Source organism: Ischnura elegans, chromosome 7 (assembly GCF_921293095.1).
Source record: "Ischnura elegans chromosome 7, ioIscEleg1.1, whole genome shotgun sequence".
Classification (NCBI taxonomy): domain Eukaryota; kingdom Metazoa; phylum Arthropoda; class Insecta; order Odonata; family Coenagrionidae; genus Ischnura; species Ischnura elegans.
Window position 1 is genome coordinate 23,517,666 of NC_060252.1, and position 14,782 is coordinate 23,532,447.

Genomic DNA, 14,782 nt, shown 5'->3' on the forward strand with positions numbered 1-14,782 from the left:
TTTTTTTGTCATTTTTCATTCTCCAATTTTAGGCCATGCATACGAAACATGAAAGCTGGCAATATTCTCCTCAGTTATTTACGAGTTTTAGACGGTATTATTTTTCAAATTTTTACCCAGACATGTCAATTTGGACTACAGCTCTTGATTTCCTAATTTTTACCCCCTGCGTGACAATGTTCAAAGAGTTTATGACATGAGTAAATTTTAATAGGGTCATCTCAAATTTTACAGATAAGTTTTTACTGTTATAAGGAAAATTCTATACAAGGTGGCGATCAAAAATTCCATAATTTCACATTTCCGGGGCATCCTATTCTTGAAATCAGCTAAATACGAAGAGAGAAAATTTACATTTGTTCCATGTCTAGGAGATTTTTGGTGAGTGCATTTATTTTGTGTCGTCTTTTCCATTTGCAATTTAGCACACATGTCACGAGCTGATGTAAGTTGAGCTTCAAATTCAACTCTCTTCTTCTGTTCCAGATCTTTGCATCTCCCAAGTTCATCAATTTTCTGATTCAAGCAACAAATCTACACAGTGCATAAAGAGGTCATTGAAAAATGAGAACATGTTGGCATTGGATATTGTGCAAGTGCAGTTATTCCTTTTTTATCGTTAAGTCATCGAGATATGATTGATTTGCCTTTAAAGGCACAAAAACATTTCATTACTAATAGAAATTATTAATCACCTGTTTTTCATACTCTTCCACCACAGATTTTGTATTCTTTAATTCATTCTCCAGTCTTCTGATTTCAGAATCTGAGATGTTTTTCTGTGAACACATGTCCATGACATTCGCCAGTAACTTTTTGTTTTCATTTTTGGATGAGGAAAGTTCTTCTTGTAAAGCTGAAAACCTCTTCATGAGTTTATCTATCATCGCCACCTAAGTAATTTCCAAAACAGCATTAATGGCTTTTAGAAAACATCCTGCAGTCGTGGATTATCTCCTCCTCAACTATTTCTATTGTACCTTGTCATAAAGTTCTCGCTTCATCTGATCATAATCATTCTCTTGTGCCATTATTTCTGTCCACAATCTCACATTCTCCTTCTCCAGTTTCTCCATTTCATGCTCAATCCTACCACACCCCTTCCTCATTGCTATCACCTGAGATTCCAGGGCACTGTCAGCATTAAACAGAACTTGATTCAGATTCAAAAAAAGAGTAACTCCATTCTTCATTCGCTCTAACTTGGTACATCATGATCAAAATTAAGTACACAAATCAATTCTGAATGCAGCCATTATTTCATGATGCGACTCATAAAATATACTTTCTTGCCACAATATTTAGAAACTGCTTTTCCAGTAGAAATATGCCACGTGGAGAGACGACAACCACTGATCTCATAACCAAAGGAAAATGGCCAAGTCATAAGTGGTATGGGAATATATAATCAATCAACAGCTAAAATATTTCTTATAATACTGGCAAAAAGGAAGGGTTATGAATGAAAAATATGTAAGTGGACAATACTCTCTATATTCACTAAGAATAGTTCACAAAGGTCAATGCCAATTCCCTTCACTAACCTCAGTAAAAAATTCTTGCTTGAATAATTGCTGCAAGAATCGTAATTTATGGTCAATACATAGTTCATTTCAGTTATCATGATCAACCTATGAACACAAAAGTTACTTTTTCGAAGGGATGAGTTGCAATCAACTACCTGTTGAAAGTGTCCAAAATCAGCAGTGAATTGTTTCAGTTTTTTAACACTTGTCTTTAGTCGCATAAACGTAACTGAGTTCCAATAAAGGAGTTGTTGTGGAATCCTAGCAGGATTGTCGCTTTTATTCACGTTGGTTTTGTTGATGAGAGGCAGAATGGAGAAATATTAACACAACCAGACTTAACCAAATGACACATTATTTATTGCACTGCAATGCTAAGATTGCTATACTCCTGCACTCCATTCCCACTTATTCCAAACCAATTACTTTAAGTTCTATGATACTATATGTCCTTGTACACTTCAAATTTAATTTAGGATAAATTATATGGTAGACTAAATTGGAAATGAAATTTATTAGTGATTGATTGAATATTTTAATTAAAATTTTGAAAAATTCCTATTGTACGCGTATAACATGGATACAATAAAATTTAAAATCACTGGATTGTTATATATAAAAATGACATGTATTTCAAGGACAGTTACAATGAAAAGTTTACATTTTTCATTGATTTATAAATTACGTTAAAATGCAATTGAATTCAATTTTAATGTCATTTAAGAAAATTCACCAGGAAAAAAGAATAACTAAGAATGTGTAAAAATGATTCCTGAGCACATCCATGTATGTCCCACATTTATTTTCTTTTCATGCACACTTCCAAAATAAAATCATCTTGGGACCACTTACATAATACTTATGGGTTGACTACCATAAGTCTTTACTAACTTAAATTTTGGGAGTTTTACTTACATGTTCTTCTCTCTTTGCTGTGAATTGCATTTTTGTAATTGATCTACTTCATTTTTCTTTCTCCTACACTCTAGCCCTAAGTTGTTTAAGTCCTCTGTCTTTTCATCAACTTTCTTCCTGTTAAAATAAAATCAAGCAATGAAGTTTTAAAATTACAGACATGGAAGAATATTCATAAAAACTGTGAGGTATTAAATGTTTAAATATTTTTCCATTAATCAAACACAATGCATTCTTCAGTACAGTCAAATGTGGTTTCAGTAGCAAGTAGCAAGTTAATAAAAGAGCAGTAGCAAGTTATTAGCTAGGGTTCAATTTTTTCCCCCCTTCAGGCTCCCACCTTTAAACCATCACCTGCCAACTGGACTCTGTAGGGGAGGGTGGGGCACAGTGAAACATGGGGCAGGGTGAAACAATTCAAATTTCCCTCCTCCTGACAATTCTATGAATTAGTGCTCTCTGTGTTATATTAAGGAACTAACACCACAACAGCTGCTGCAGTCTCATGGCTTGTGCTCTTCTAGTCTCCTGTTGATGGATCAAAACCTATTTTAAGGTGAGAAAAGTAAATAATTCCAAAGAATTATTTCACACTGACAAACTTTTCCTTTTCATGGGAAATCTTAACTTATCATTGTATTTACTGTTACCATTTCTTAAGTTTTGGAGACCACCAAACATATTTCTATATCTTCATTTGTTTTCATGCAGTAAGTTTATTTATTCAAGATGGCCTGGTGGGGCACACTGAAACAAGATAAATGGGGCACAGTGAAACATGTTTCACTGTGCCCCATGTCTCATTTAGGAAGAACTATTTGACTTGAAATATGCAGTGTGGATTACTATAGTAATTATTATTGTTATTCTGATGGAATTTCATTATTTTCAGAATAAAGATTCCAAAAATGAGGAATAGAATAAGAAAGAGCCATATTGGATCCTTCACAGATGGTGAAATGCGCGCTGCAGTTCATCTTGTTCTGCATGAAAACTATTCAATCAGGAAAGCAGCCAAAGAATGTAATGTCAATTATGTAACACTCAGTCGGTATGTTTATTTGTTTTTTGCATGTGAACATCTTGTAACATTGAAAGTTTTCTGAAAATTTTTTTAAATTTCAAATAAACAGTAAACGTAAACTGACATTCAAATTTTCCAAATAATAATTTTGAAAAGATTCTTTTCAGGTATGTGAGTAAGCAAAAAAAGGCTAGTGATGAAGGGACTGGTGAACATGTTCGCATGACACCAAAATATCAATCCAGATTGATTTTTACAGCTGAACAAGAAAAGTGCTTGGCTGACTATTTGATAACATGCTCAAAACTCTGTTATGGTCAGTCGACTCGTAACACTCGAGAGCTAGCTTATGAAATGGCAGTGGTGAACTCTATACAAGTGCCAAAAAACTGGCATGATGACTCTGCTGCAGGTTTAGACTGGCTACGATTGTTCTTGAAGCGAAATCCAAATTTAAGCATTCGGCAGCCTGAAAACTGTTCTCTTTCTCGTTGCACATCATTTAATGCACACACAGTGAAAACATTTTTTGACAATCTTGGTGCAGCCTTAAGACGTTCAGAATGTTTTGGTGATGGTTCCAGAATATGGAATCTAGATGAAACTGGTACCTCAACAGTCGTAAATAAGTCTGCCAAGGTGATTGCAGAAAAGGGATCCAAAGGGGTAAATAATGTAACAGCAGGTGAAAGGGGAACTCTAGTTACTACATGCTGTTTTGTGAGTGCATCCGGAAACACCATACCCCCTGCATTTGTTTTCCCAAGGGTCAAGTTCAGTGATCATATGTTGATCAATGCCCCTCCTGGCTCTCTTGGACTGACATCGAAAAGTGGTTGGATGACAGCAGAAATATTTCCTGAAGTTATTAAGCACTTCATCAAACATACAAAAACAAGTAAAGAAGACCCTACACTGCTAATAATGGATAATCACCAAAGCCATATTAGTATACAAGTAATAGATTTGGCAAAAGAGTATGGCATAATGATTGTGACTCTTCCACCTCATTGCAGTGCCAAATTACAGCCCTTGGATGTTTCCTGTTATGCTCCATTTAAGACCTATTATGCCGCAGCAGTTGATTCCTGGAACAAAAGCAATCCAGGTAAAGCTCTTTCCATCTACCATATTGCAGGATGCGTCAATTTTGCCCATCAAAAGGCTATGACTCCAGCTACTATTATTAATGGATTCAAAAAAACTGGAATATATCCATATAATAGGCACATTTTCACCGAGGCAGATTTCTTGAGTAGTTCTGTAACAGACCAGCCTTCTCCTGAAACTGAAGAGTGTGACTTATTGAGCCAAGAATTAAGAGCAACTGCAAGTACTTCCAGTTTAAACAATGGTCAAGGTGAAGATAAAAGAACTTTTCAAAGTCCTGCTCAGTTCAAGGGCTATCCTAAAGCCGCTCCAAGGAAAAATTCAACCAGGAAAAGAGAACCAGGCAAAAGTATGATCATAACAGACACACCAGAAAAAATCCGTATGATGGAAAAGAAAAATACAGCTATAGGAAAAAAAACTTCTGAGGCAACTAAATCATGCAGAAGTTTATTTAATGCCAATGTTGCCATTGATAACTGTGAGGGGCCCCATCAAAATTCAGACACCACGTCAGAGGGAGGACTTTCAAACCCCTTGGAAGGTAATGAGGATATTTTAGAAGGTTTTGGAAATAAAGTAGGTACAGTAAAAGTTGGTGATTATGTTTTGATTGAGTTTTCATCGAAGAAAAAATTCTACTATGTAGGTAGAATAATTAAAGAAGCAAGAAAACACAATGGCGCTGAAGTTACATATTTACGAAAAAGTTCCAAAGTGCCAAATTCATTTTTTTTCCCACATATTGAAGATATAGCATCTGTCAGCATGAAAGACATTAAATTAGTTTTACCACCTCCTTCTTATCGCAAAGGAACTGCAAGAATGAAAAGGTTTATTTCATTTAAAATTTCATTTGCCAATTTAGATGTTCGTTAAGCTTCTAATTATCACTGACTAAGGTGCAGTTTGTTTCATGTTTTTTAATCCATTACTGTATTCATGCATTGTGAGTTTCATTCTAGTGAAAATATTGCCAAAGGTAAAAATAAATGGTATTATAAAATCTGAAAAAATGTGTTTCACTGTGCCCCATAAGTAAAAAAGGCCCTGTTTCACTGTGCCCCACACATGGGGCACAGTGAAACAATTGACATATCACTACAAAAATTGATGTAAATCCATTGCTTTTTTAAATAATTCCATTTTTTAAAGTAGGAATAGTGAAGAAAATGACAAGCACCATTTATATATTTTCATTGTTATTTTATTTTCAAAAGCAATGTTTTTATAGGCAAAATAATAATTTTTGTTTCACTGTGCCCCACCCTCCCCTACTCAGAGGTTTTGTGTACATTTTTATTTACATATTTTTATTAATGATCTTCCTCAGCAGTTTACCCGGAGTCATACAGTTATGTATGCAGATGATACAACTAATCTGTTGACTGCTAGCAATACTTCAGATCTAACAGAATATGCTAAAACTACAACTCAGGAGATGTTGGAATGGTGTCACCTGAACAATATTGCACTAAATAAAGCCAAAAATTGTTACATCTGCTTCCATATTAAGAACCCTCACCAAGCTGAAGATTTGCCCTTCAATCATCTGCTTACCTTTTCAACAACAATAAAATGCCTTGGCATTCACCTCTCAGATACACTTGACTGGTCATCACATGTTTCTGAACTGAATAAAAAACTTTCTGTGGGTCTTTTTATGATAAGAAAGCTTGCACCCATAGTGTCCAAAAACACACTCAAAGCCCTGTACAATGCCAAAGTACACTCTCATTTATCCTACGGCATTTTGTTTTGGGGAAATTCCTCTCTTTTGTCAAGAACCTTTTCTCTCCAGAAGAAAGCTGTTAAAGCTATCTATAGAGTCCCCATTCGCACCCCAGGCAGACCACTTTTTGTAAGTTCCAGCATCTTAACTCTCCCCTCAATTTATATCCTTACCTGTGCCATGTTTGTTCGAAACAATCCTCATCTTTTTCCTGTTAACGCCAACCTACACAATCGCAACACACGCTCCAAAAACAACATACACACCCTTCAATACTCCTACAGAGTCTGTTTAACCCTTTCGCACCAAATGCCACACCTGTGCGGCGAGGATTTTCTTCCATAATCAACGAATGCCACACCTGTGCGGTGTTAATTTTCCTAACTTAAGCAACGAATGCCGCGCCTGTGCGGCACAGGTCGAAAAAAGTGACCGTGGCAGACACAATAGACCCACGGACGCGGTCGCCCCTCATGATCCGCCTTAGCAAGAGGCCAGTCCCTTCTTCGGCCGCTCAGGTCGACCCTTTCCTGTCCTCTCCACGTGGTCAACTACTGTTATTTGCAGTGTGTTTTCCAAAAAAATATTTGTTGCTATCTTTTGAAATCCAATGCTAGAAATGAATTCATCTTTTATTGATGACCACATGGAAATTTCAAACAAAATTCTAACGCTAATATCAATGGAGTTATATAGCAACTAGAAAATGTACTAAATTGGTCTATATAAATGTGAGCATTTCATTTAAAATTTCTACACGATCAGAAAAAAACACGAAATTCATTTTGAATGTAAAAAAATCGATGCGAACAACAAATATTTGCATATATTTTGCATTATTATTTTAGCCAGTTGACCGCGGACTCGTGCTAGGAAGGGGCTTTTAATCCTTCTAGGGTCTGGGACGGAGGCCGAGGAAAGGGATCGGTGCCCCACTGAGTTGGGTCCTAAAATGGTTAGGGAGGGAACCACTGCCTTCAGTCGACGCGAAAAAGCTTCGTTCAGGGGAGTAAAGAAAACTTTCAAGAGACTCGTATTGAGGAAGAATTTCCCTCAACGAAGGTCCGGCGCGAAAGGGTTAAAAGGTCCATACCACTCCATTGCCACTGTGTACAATAAGATTCCTATCACCATCCGTTCCATTTCCTCATCAATCCAATTCAAAGCCAAACTGAAAATGATGTTAATTGAAAATAGCTACCACAATCTAAATGAGTTTTTAACCGGTGTTGGGTATTAACCTATGACCTCCCACTGGTAGCTGTGTGTTTGTATAGCTCGTTTGTATCGTATTTTATTATATGCTAGTATTTTATGCTGTATTATCTTGACGAAACTCATGGATGTATTATCCCAATGAAGTTAATAAATATTATTATTACAATTTATAATTAACAGAATAACAACTAGCACCTAAATGCTTACTTCTGAAGGCACTAAATACAGTAGTAATACACAAAGCAAAAGTAAACAAAGCTACTAGCAGAGGCCCACAGTGAATGCCAGCAAGGTTTACTAACGCCACACAATGAGGAAGAAAGTAATCGTTTATTTCAATTCGAGATCTGAAATACATACTAATTTTAAACTGCAATTTTGCCATGAGTATGAAATGTGTAGAGAGAGGTATAAATTTTGATGTGGAGTTTTTATGCCACAAATATTGGGTCTCTGTTGTTTCCAAAAATTGTTTTCAAATATTCCATGCCAGTACTATATTTCTCTTCTCCATCTCAGAGAATCAGTGGATATCATCATTACAAATTATTTAGTACTTGCTTTAAATATTTGTTCAAGCACTGCTCTTTTCCAAGCTCTTCTTTCACAGCTTCAAGGCACTCCATGAGCTTAGATATGCTTTCCTCTTGCCCTTGAACCTTGCTACACAATGAAGATTGATATTTATACAGATTGTCACATTCCAGCTGCAGTTTCTTTATCTTCTCTTCTTCTTTGGCCAAGGATTTTTCATATTGACACTTTTCCTGCATTTGAACATCAGTTGCTGTCTGAAATAATGATGAAAGTAAAGACAATATTAAAGTGGCATTGAACACATTGGCCCTCATCAAAGAGGCATGCATATTAAATGCAAAATAAAAATTATTACACAAATAACAAAATTAAAAGAAAAATATACAGTGGAACCTCGTTAAAGCGAGTACGGGCTATAGCGACACCCCCGCTATAACGAGAGATAGCCGATGCACCGTCAATTGACCCTATAATAAGCCTGTTAAAAATTCGTTTTTACGAGACCCTTTCGGTGTTGGCTCTCGCCATAGCGAGGGTTTCACCGCTGGAAGACTTTCATCAAGACTCCTTAACCTCTGTAATTGCTAGCGATCTGTTAGAAATGAAGTTAATGGAGTGCTCAGTCTTAAATTTATGTGGTAAACTGTCGTTCGATAAATATAATGATTGACGAAACAATGCTTTGCACGATTTTTATTCAGTGCGGTGCTTATAAATTGTTTGAATAGTCAGTCGTTATTTGAGTAAGGAAATTTAGTGATGCAAAAAAACATCGCCTTTCGTCTGGATTTATGCTTACGTTTATCGGATAGATGTTTATCTGTCGCCGCACCACTCCTGTTCCTGTATATCTGTTCGCAACAGGTATATTGGCTATTATTTGCTCCACCTCCGGTAAAGCGACAATTCGCTATAGCGAGTGTTTATTAGTGTACCGTGGGGTGTCGTTATATCGAGGTTGCACTGTAGCTAAGTGAAGAAGGTACAGCCAGTTCAATAGGACAAAGCAATAAATATAAATGCATTAGGATACAAGGAACTTGTATTGACCTTTAATAATAAGTGGATTCAGTATTGTAGTATTATAGGTATATAGGGTCCAAAACACTGGAAAGGTTACACTGGTCCCTATACCGTATATGTCTGAATATAGTCCCCCCCTTTTTTTCCAAAAATGCCAGTGGTAAAAGTAAAGGGGGGGGGAATATATTCAATTGCATTTTTTTAACTTTTCCCGAAACTGAAGGCTCAAAATTAGGGGGGGGGGGACTATATTCAAAGAAATACGGTACATACTCTTTGCGTTGTCATTTTTCCCTGACTGTGTATTTTGCGCACAATTCTTGCCACTAAAGAGGTAGTACATACACTCACAAGCAGCTGGCCCCTTACTAGCTACATAAGCTGGGCCAAATTTTGCTGTGGTCGATCGGTCGGTACAATCTTGGTGAGCAAAATACCAAAGGGTGAGAAAATACAAAGCTCTGAAAACCTTTCACGCCAAAATTAAAATTTGCCACGAAAAAAATCATAGTAATGATGGTGTGCCTGACCAGCAATTGGGAGATCAGGTTGGAATCCTGGTGAAGCCAAATGATTTTATTCGTGGCAAATTTCATCTTTGTTGTTCATCTGAACCCATGTGCAAGACTGTGCATAAAGTTATTTCTTTCATGCATTATGACCAGAGATGGGTCGGTTATGACGCCTGGTTCTCAGTACTGCTGGCTCTTGGCCTGTGGAACCAGTATCGAGAAATGATCGCATGAAGTCGGTAATATGGAACCGACTTGGAACAGTGGTGAGGATTTGTATTTGGCACCCAAAGCCGAAATGGTCTGCAACGTATTCAAGGCCATAGCCAGTGTCTAGCATGAGATTCTCTCAGTTTTCATTCATAACTTAAAATACCGTATTGTAAGAGAGCATAATTGGCAATTCTTTAAAACTCTATTATATGTTCAATCTACTTTTCGTTGATGTAATCGTTGAAATATAGCTATGTCATCAGATGGCAATGAAGGCTACCACACACCTGAGCTACCGCAGTGCACGGCTAAATGATAATGTAGTGTTTGGTGTATCCATATGCACCAGAGTGACCTGCTGGCACCACCACAACCTGTGCAGCAGTTGGCCACCACAGTGGTGCCTGAACACTTTTTCAGTTTTGCTGCAAGCCGTGGCAGCTGATGCCAACTAAGTTTCAACTTTCTCACGGGTTGTTTGATAAAACTGAACTATGCAAATACAAAACAGTCAAATTATTTTTTTATTAACATTGGCAATTGGCATTAACTTTGCTTCTGCAATCATTGCGCATTTTTTAAAATCATCAGATGACAAATACATTAATTAATCCTAATGATTACTCTGAAAGTAATTCATAATCGTAATTATTTGATTTGCCGTGACCCGCAACAAAAAAGATTTTTAAAATGCATATGGAACTTTCCGATCGTATGGCATCCAACTTTTTTTTCTTTTGAGAGTTGTTCACTTTCATTAAAGGGTTTGCCATTTTATCACTCTTGCCAACATGTCCACCGCACAGTGCCATGCTGACAGAGCGCCCATTTCAATCCAGCCCAGTGATGTGCTGTCTACAGCATGAAATACACACTATGCTACATTGAGACCACTTTCAGACAAAGCAACTTTTTGCCAGCCGCAGCTCACCTGAAATTCAGGTGGCTTTCAGACAAGACAACTCTCTCTGCCATGCCGTGAACGGCGGGCAGCCGAAAATTGTTTCGTCTGAAAGCGGTCTTAGGTGCGTGTACAGCGGTGGATGTATCAACCACACAGGCCAAGTCATGGCCACTAAGTTTATCCATGGTGTCGCTGTACCGGCGTGTTGAGCAGTTTAATGTTGAGGTTATAAAAACTGTGACAGTGAGGCATGCGAAGAAGCTGTCAATTAAAGTAACAATTTAAGCTACATCACAGAATATATTTTTAACTGACTCACGAGTTACAAAAAATTAAGATGATGTCATCAGAAGTTGGGAGAGTTTCACTTGTGATCGTGATGCTATGCTGACTACCAATGCAGTATGTAAACCATGCAAACTGCACTCCAAGCATATTTCGACCTTACCTTCAAAATCAACATCGACCACCACTGTTTCATTGAATGCCTGTTCAATACTGCAGGCAATATTTCTGCCAAAAAATAAGAATAGATAAGACCCATGTAACGTGACATACTGGTCGATCATGCATTTTTTAACAACATGTTATTTCAACTTTTTTACGTGGCAAATAAAATTATGGAGACAATCTTAAGTTTTTTTACTGAGCTTTCCTGATTATTTTACATCTTTAGAGAAATTATTTTCATTCCCTTCTTTTGGATGTTCATTTAAATTTGCCATTAATGCAGATAATAAGACTTCATCCTTGGAATCGAGCATTGAGAACCGAAGGGGGAGAACCGGATCGGTACCGAGAACCAAAAAAAATTTAAGAACCGACCCATCCTTAATTCTGACGACACTTATGAAAGTACGGAGAAGACAAAAATTGGATAATTTTCATAACAGAAAGCCAGCAAATGCTTATAATCACCAGCATGGTAAATATTGATTTTGTGAGAAGATGAAAATTAACACTTGACTAGCCTCAATAAAGTACCACCCTAAAATAACACCAAAACTTATCACCCGGGATAATCAGAGGCAACTACCTACAAATCACCACTCATCATAGAAGGCAAATAGTACAGAGTAGCAGGGGCCCAGCTAGGAACTGAGGCTGGGGAGGGTTTAGGTGCAACTAATACCGGGGTGTGTGGGGGTATGGAATACCCACCAGGAAAAGCGGCAGGTGTGAGAACAATAAATTGTGGAATTTTAAGATAAATGGTTCAAAATGGTGAGTTTTACGGCTTTCTGAGGGATATTTAATTAATCCTTATTAGTAATATCAATTCAATTAAGTAAAATGGATTAAACTTAAAAATTTCTCTGAGCACTGGGGGAGGGGGGTTTATCCCCCAAAACCCCCCCTCACTGTGCCACTGCAGAGTAGAAGCATTCATTTCAATTGGGTCATTCACTCAAATCAAAATTTGCCAATCATAAAAAAAAATTGGTGGATGGAAGTGATAGATAAGTTATGCGAAAAATATCTTCCTTATTCAGCCACTCTTTTTTTATTTAAAATTGAAAAAAGAAATCATATAATGAGTGACATTATTACAGGTTGAGTTAATTGACTTGGTGAATCACTCACGGAAGTGCAAACAGCAATAAACCACACGTGGCTTATGTGTGATGTTGAGGAGAAGTTAAGAAGCAGTGAAATGCATGGCAAGAGTCCATGACATCATCAATTTATTGGCAAAAGGGTAAAGTTTGTCAAATTCCACATAGAATAGGTCAAGAAAAAGATGAGCGATAGAAAAAAAAAAACAAATACGGGTCTCATTATTTTTCAATCTCCATCACAATCCAAAATTTACAAAAGTTAGTGAACCAGCTGATGGTGGATATATCACTCCAATCCACAATGCAATACATTAACACCAATATCATTATGGTAACAATAATGAATATCAATAACAAGGTACAATATATTACTTCAAGGATTTAAAAACCATTGATTTACAGGCACCAAGGAAGTGTCACCAGTTACATGACTTAGCATGGCACCATAATTTAAAAACACCTCCTTCTAATAAAGTGAAAGAAAGAGGAAAAAGATGACATGAAAAAATAATTGTAATTGATGTACAAGATCACGGAGTTCTCAACTGCCCGTACAGTACACCACCACCGACACTGAAATGTCTTGGTGGTAGCCTAACTTGCCGGCAACGTCCAGAAATGGATATCACTCTGGCATCCAAATCAACTAATAGTAAAGATACTACCGGCTTAAGACTAACCTCATAAATCTCAATTGATAATAAATTACTTCAAAATTGTTATCATCATGGAATCCTACAGAAATCCATCACCTCTTGAAAAATCAATTCTCATGCTAAGATTCTATTTTTTTTTTTTTTTTTAAGCATTTTGAAATCTGAAATTTAGAATCTTTACTCTTAGAGAGCCAAACTACAAATGGTAATTCTCTTTGTCTCCTGAGGCCAATCTGTAATGCGAATGGGTGTATGTTTGTGTTTTCTTGTAACAATTTTTTTCTTTCCTTTTTTCATAATCTTTTAAGTTCTTCAAATTTTAGGAAGCACTTCTTTGCCTTTTCCAACCAAATCCTTTTCTACATCCATTTCTTTCCCACTGAAGAGTACATACAGTTTTGGGGAATTCTTTAATTCAACTAACATGCAGTCATGGAATTTTCATTCATTGATATCGAAAAAAATTTACTCACCTCAAGACGTTTCCTTAAAGAAAGAATTTCTGCTTGCAGTCGTTCCACATCACATTGTGCAATGTCCCTCTCTCTTTTCAATCGAGCCATTACAACCTGCACCAATAAAAATAAATTAATATAATTATAACATTCCAGCAAAAAGCATTAGAATTCCGTGAGTTTCAAGCGATCAAGGAAACCTCACCTCAGGCGAAGCCAGGCAATAAGGTGGGGGTGACCTTGAATGGGCATAATCTCCCTGACATTTATTCTCCTTCATGTTGGCATCTATTTCCTTTGATACAAAGAAAAATACTGCTAGCAATCATTTAAGACTTAAACTTGTGGAAATTTGTTACACTTATAATGAGAGATACTTTCATTTTAAATTCATTCTTTTAATTTCTAAACCAACCCAGTTTTTAACATGGCAGTGCCCCAATAATCATACTCTAGACTTAAAATCTGGGTCAGTTAAGAAATAAAGTGAGTGTTTAAAACTAAATCACTTTTAATTATGAAAAAATCTCTGATAAGCTATTTAGTCTTACACTTCGTCATTTCAGTCCACATTTAATTATTTTAACCAAAAATAACATTTTTATGAATAAGAACAGGATTACATAGAAGGGAGGTACCCCAGAGATATCCCTTGCCAAGAAACACATGTGTCTCTTTCGACATTTTTTGTGTTGGCAATACAAAGAGCCCTCTTCAAATGTTAACAGAATGGCAACATTGACATCTTACAATTATCATACAGGGTGCCATGGCCAATGAGGGTGCAATGGCATCACCCACAGCTCCAGTGGGATACTCAAACTAGGCATTCATTCATCTCACAGCAATGATTGAATTTGAATGTTCTCCAAGGAATGATGCAAGAAAACAATTATTCAAGGAATAACCAAAGATTGATCAGTTGTGTACCTCTATGGAGTCATCTGAACTTAAAGGGCCAAAATTGCACAGAAGAAAACTCATTTGCATTGACTGTGATTCAAACGTGTATGTCTCCGATTTGTACCACGTGTTCTATCAAACAATATCTGCGGTGAATGCCCTAGGGATATTAATTCCGGCTTTTGTCTTAGCACTGTGAAGTATTGTGCACAAATATGCTGCCCTGTGGCACTGCATATCTGGCAGCATAAACCATTTTGTTCTCAAAAGCTAACAAACTCCTCAGGGAAAGCAGATTCCTTGGTAATTCAAAGGTAGAGCAGCTGGCACCAAGTTTAACGATCCAGGTTCGAATCCTGATTAGAAAAATGATATTTCTTCTTTGGGATTTCAACACTTTACGAGAAGGTGAGGCAAATATTGCTGAGGTGTAATGAGGGGGCTAAGAAGATAAGGCCCTCAAGAAAAGTCCAGACATTTAAAAGGCATTAGCAG

The 14,782-nt window shown here is 36.8% G+C and overlaps 2 protein-coding genes across 6 annotated transcripts in view; one reads left to right on the plus strand and one right to left on the minus strand.

Annotated features, from left to right (window-relative positions):
- The window catches only part of LOC124162190 (myosin-13-like), a 63,614-nt gene that overhangs the window by 35,388 nt on the left and 13,444 nt on the right, over positions 1-14,782 (minus strand). For 3 of the 4 annotated variants that reach the window (XM_046538627.1, XM_046538628.1, XM_046538626.1), the window contains exons 7-13: positions 13,590-13,679; positions 13,403-13,498; positions 8,087-8,316; positions 2,442-2,558; positions 981-1,134; positions 696-893; positions 355-534 (exon numbers count right to left, since the gene is read on the minus strand). In XM_046538627.1, the coding sequence (XP_046394583.1) occupies positions 355-534; positions 696-893; positions 981-1,134; positions 2,442-2,558; positions 8,087-8,316; positions 13,403-13,498; positions 13,590-13,679 (1,065 nt within the window). The remainder of the gene's footprint in view (positions 1-354; positions 535-695; positions 894-980; positions 1,135-2,441; positions 2,559-8,086; positions 8,317-13,402; positions 13,499-13,589; positions 13,680-14,782) is intronic. The other variant, XM_046538629.1, reaches the window with a different exon arrangement.
- Positions 2,820-5,573, plus strand: LOC124162191. 2 transcript variants are annotated; one of them, XM_046538630.1, is made up of 3 exons: positions 2,820-2,997; positions 3,334-3,492; positions 3,633-5,573. In XM_046538630.1, exons 2-3 carry the CDS (start codon positions 3,350-3,352, stop codon positions 5,452-5,454), a joined length of 1,965 nt encoding a protein of 654 aa, XP_046394586.1. In that variant the 5' UTR covers positions 2,820-2,997; positions 3,334-3,349; the 3' UTR covers positions 5,455-5,573. The 2 variants fall into 2 exon arrangements, with proteins under 2 accessions (XP_046394586.1, XP_046394587.1); XM_046538631.1 differs by lacking the exon at positions 2,820-2,997 and having other exon boundaries at positions 3,402-3,492; positions 3,622-5,573.

Excerpts from the sequence above, each read along its gene's own strand:
- LOC124162191 (XM_046538630.1), top strand. The coding sequence starts at position 3,350 with ATGAGGAATAGAATAAGAAAGAGCCATATTGGATCCTTCACAGATGGT. Across the intron at positions 3,493-3,632 it reads AATTATGTAACACTCAGTCG|GTATGTGAGTAAGCAAAAAA; the intron begins GTATGTTTATTT and ends GATTCTTTTCAG.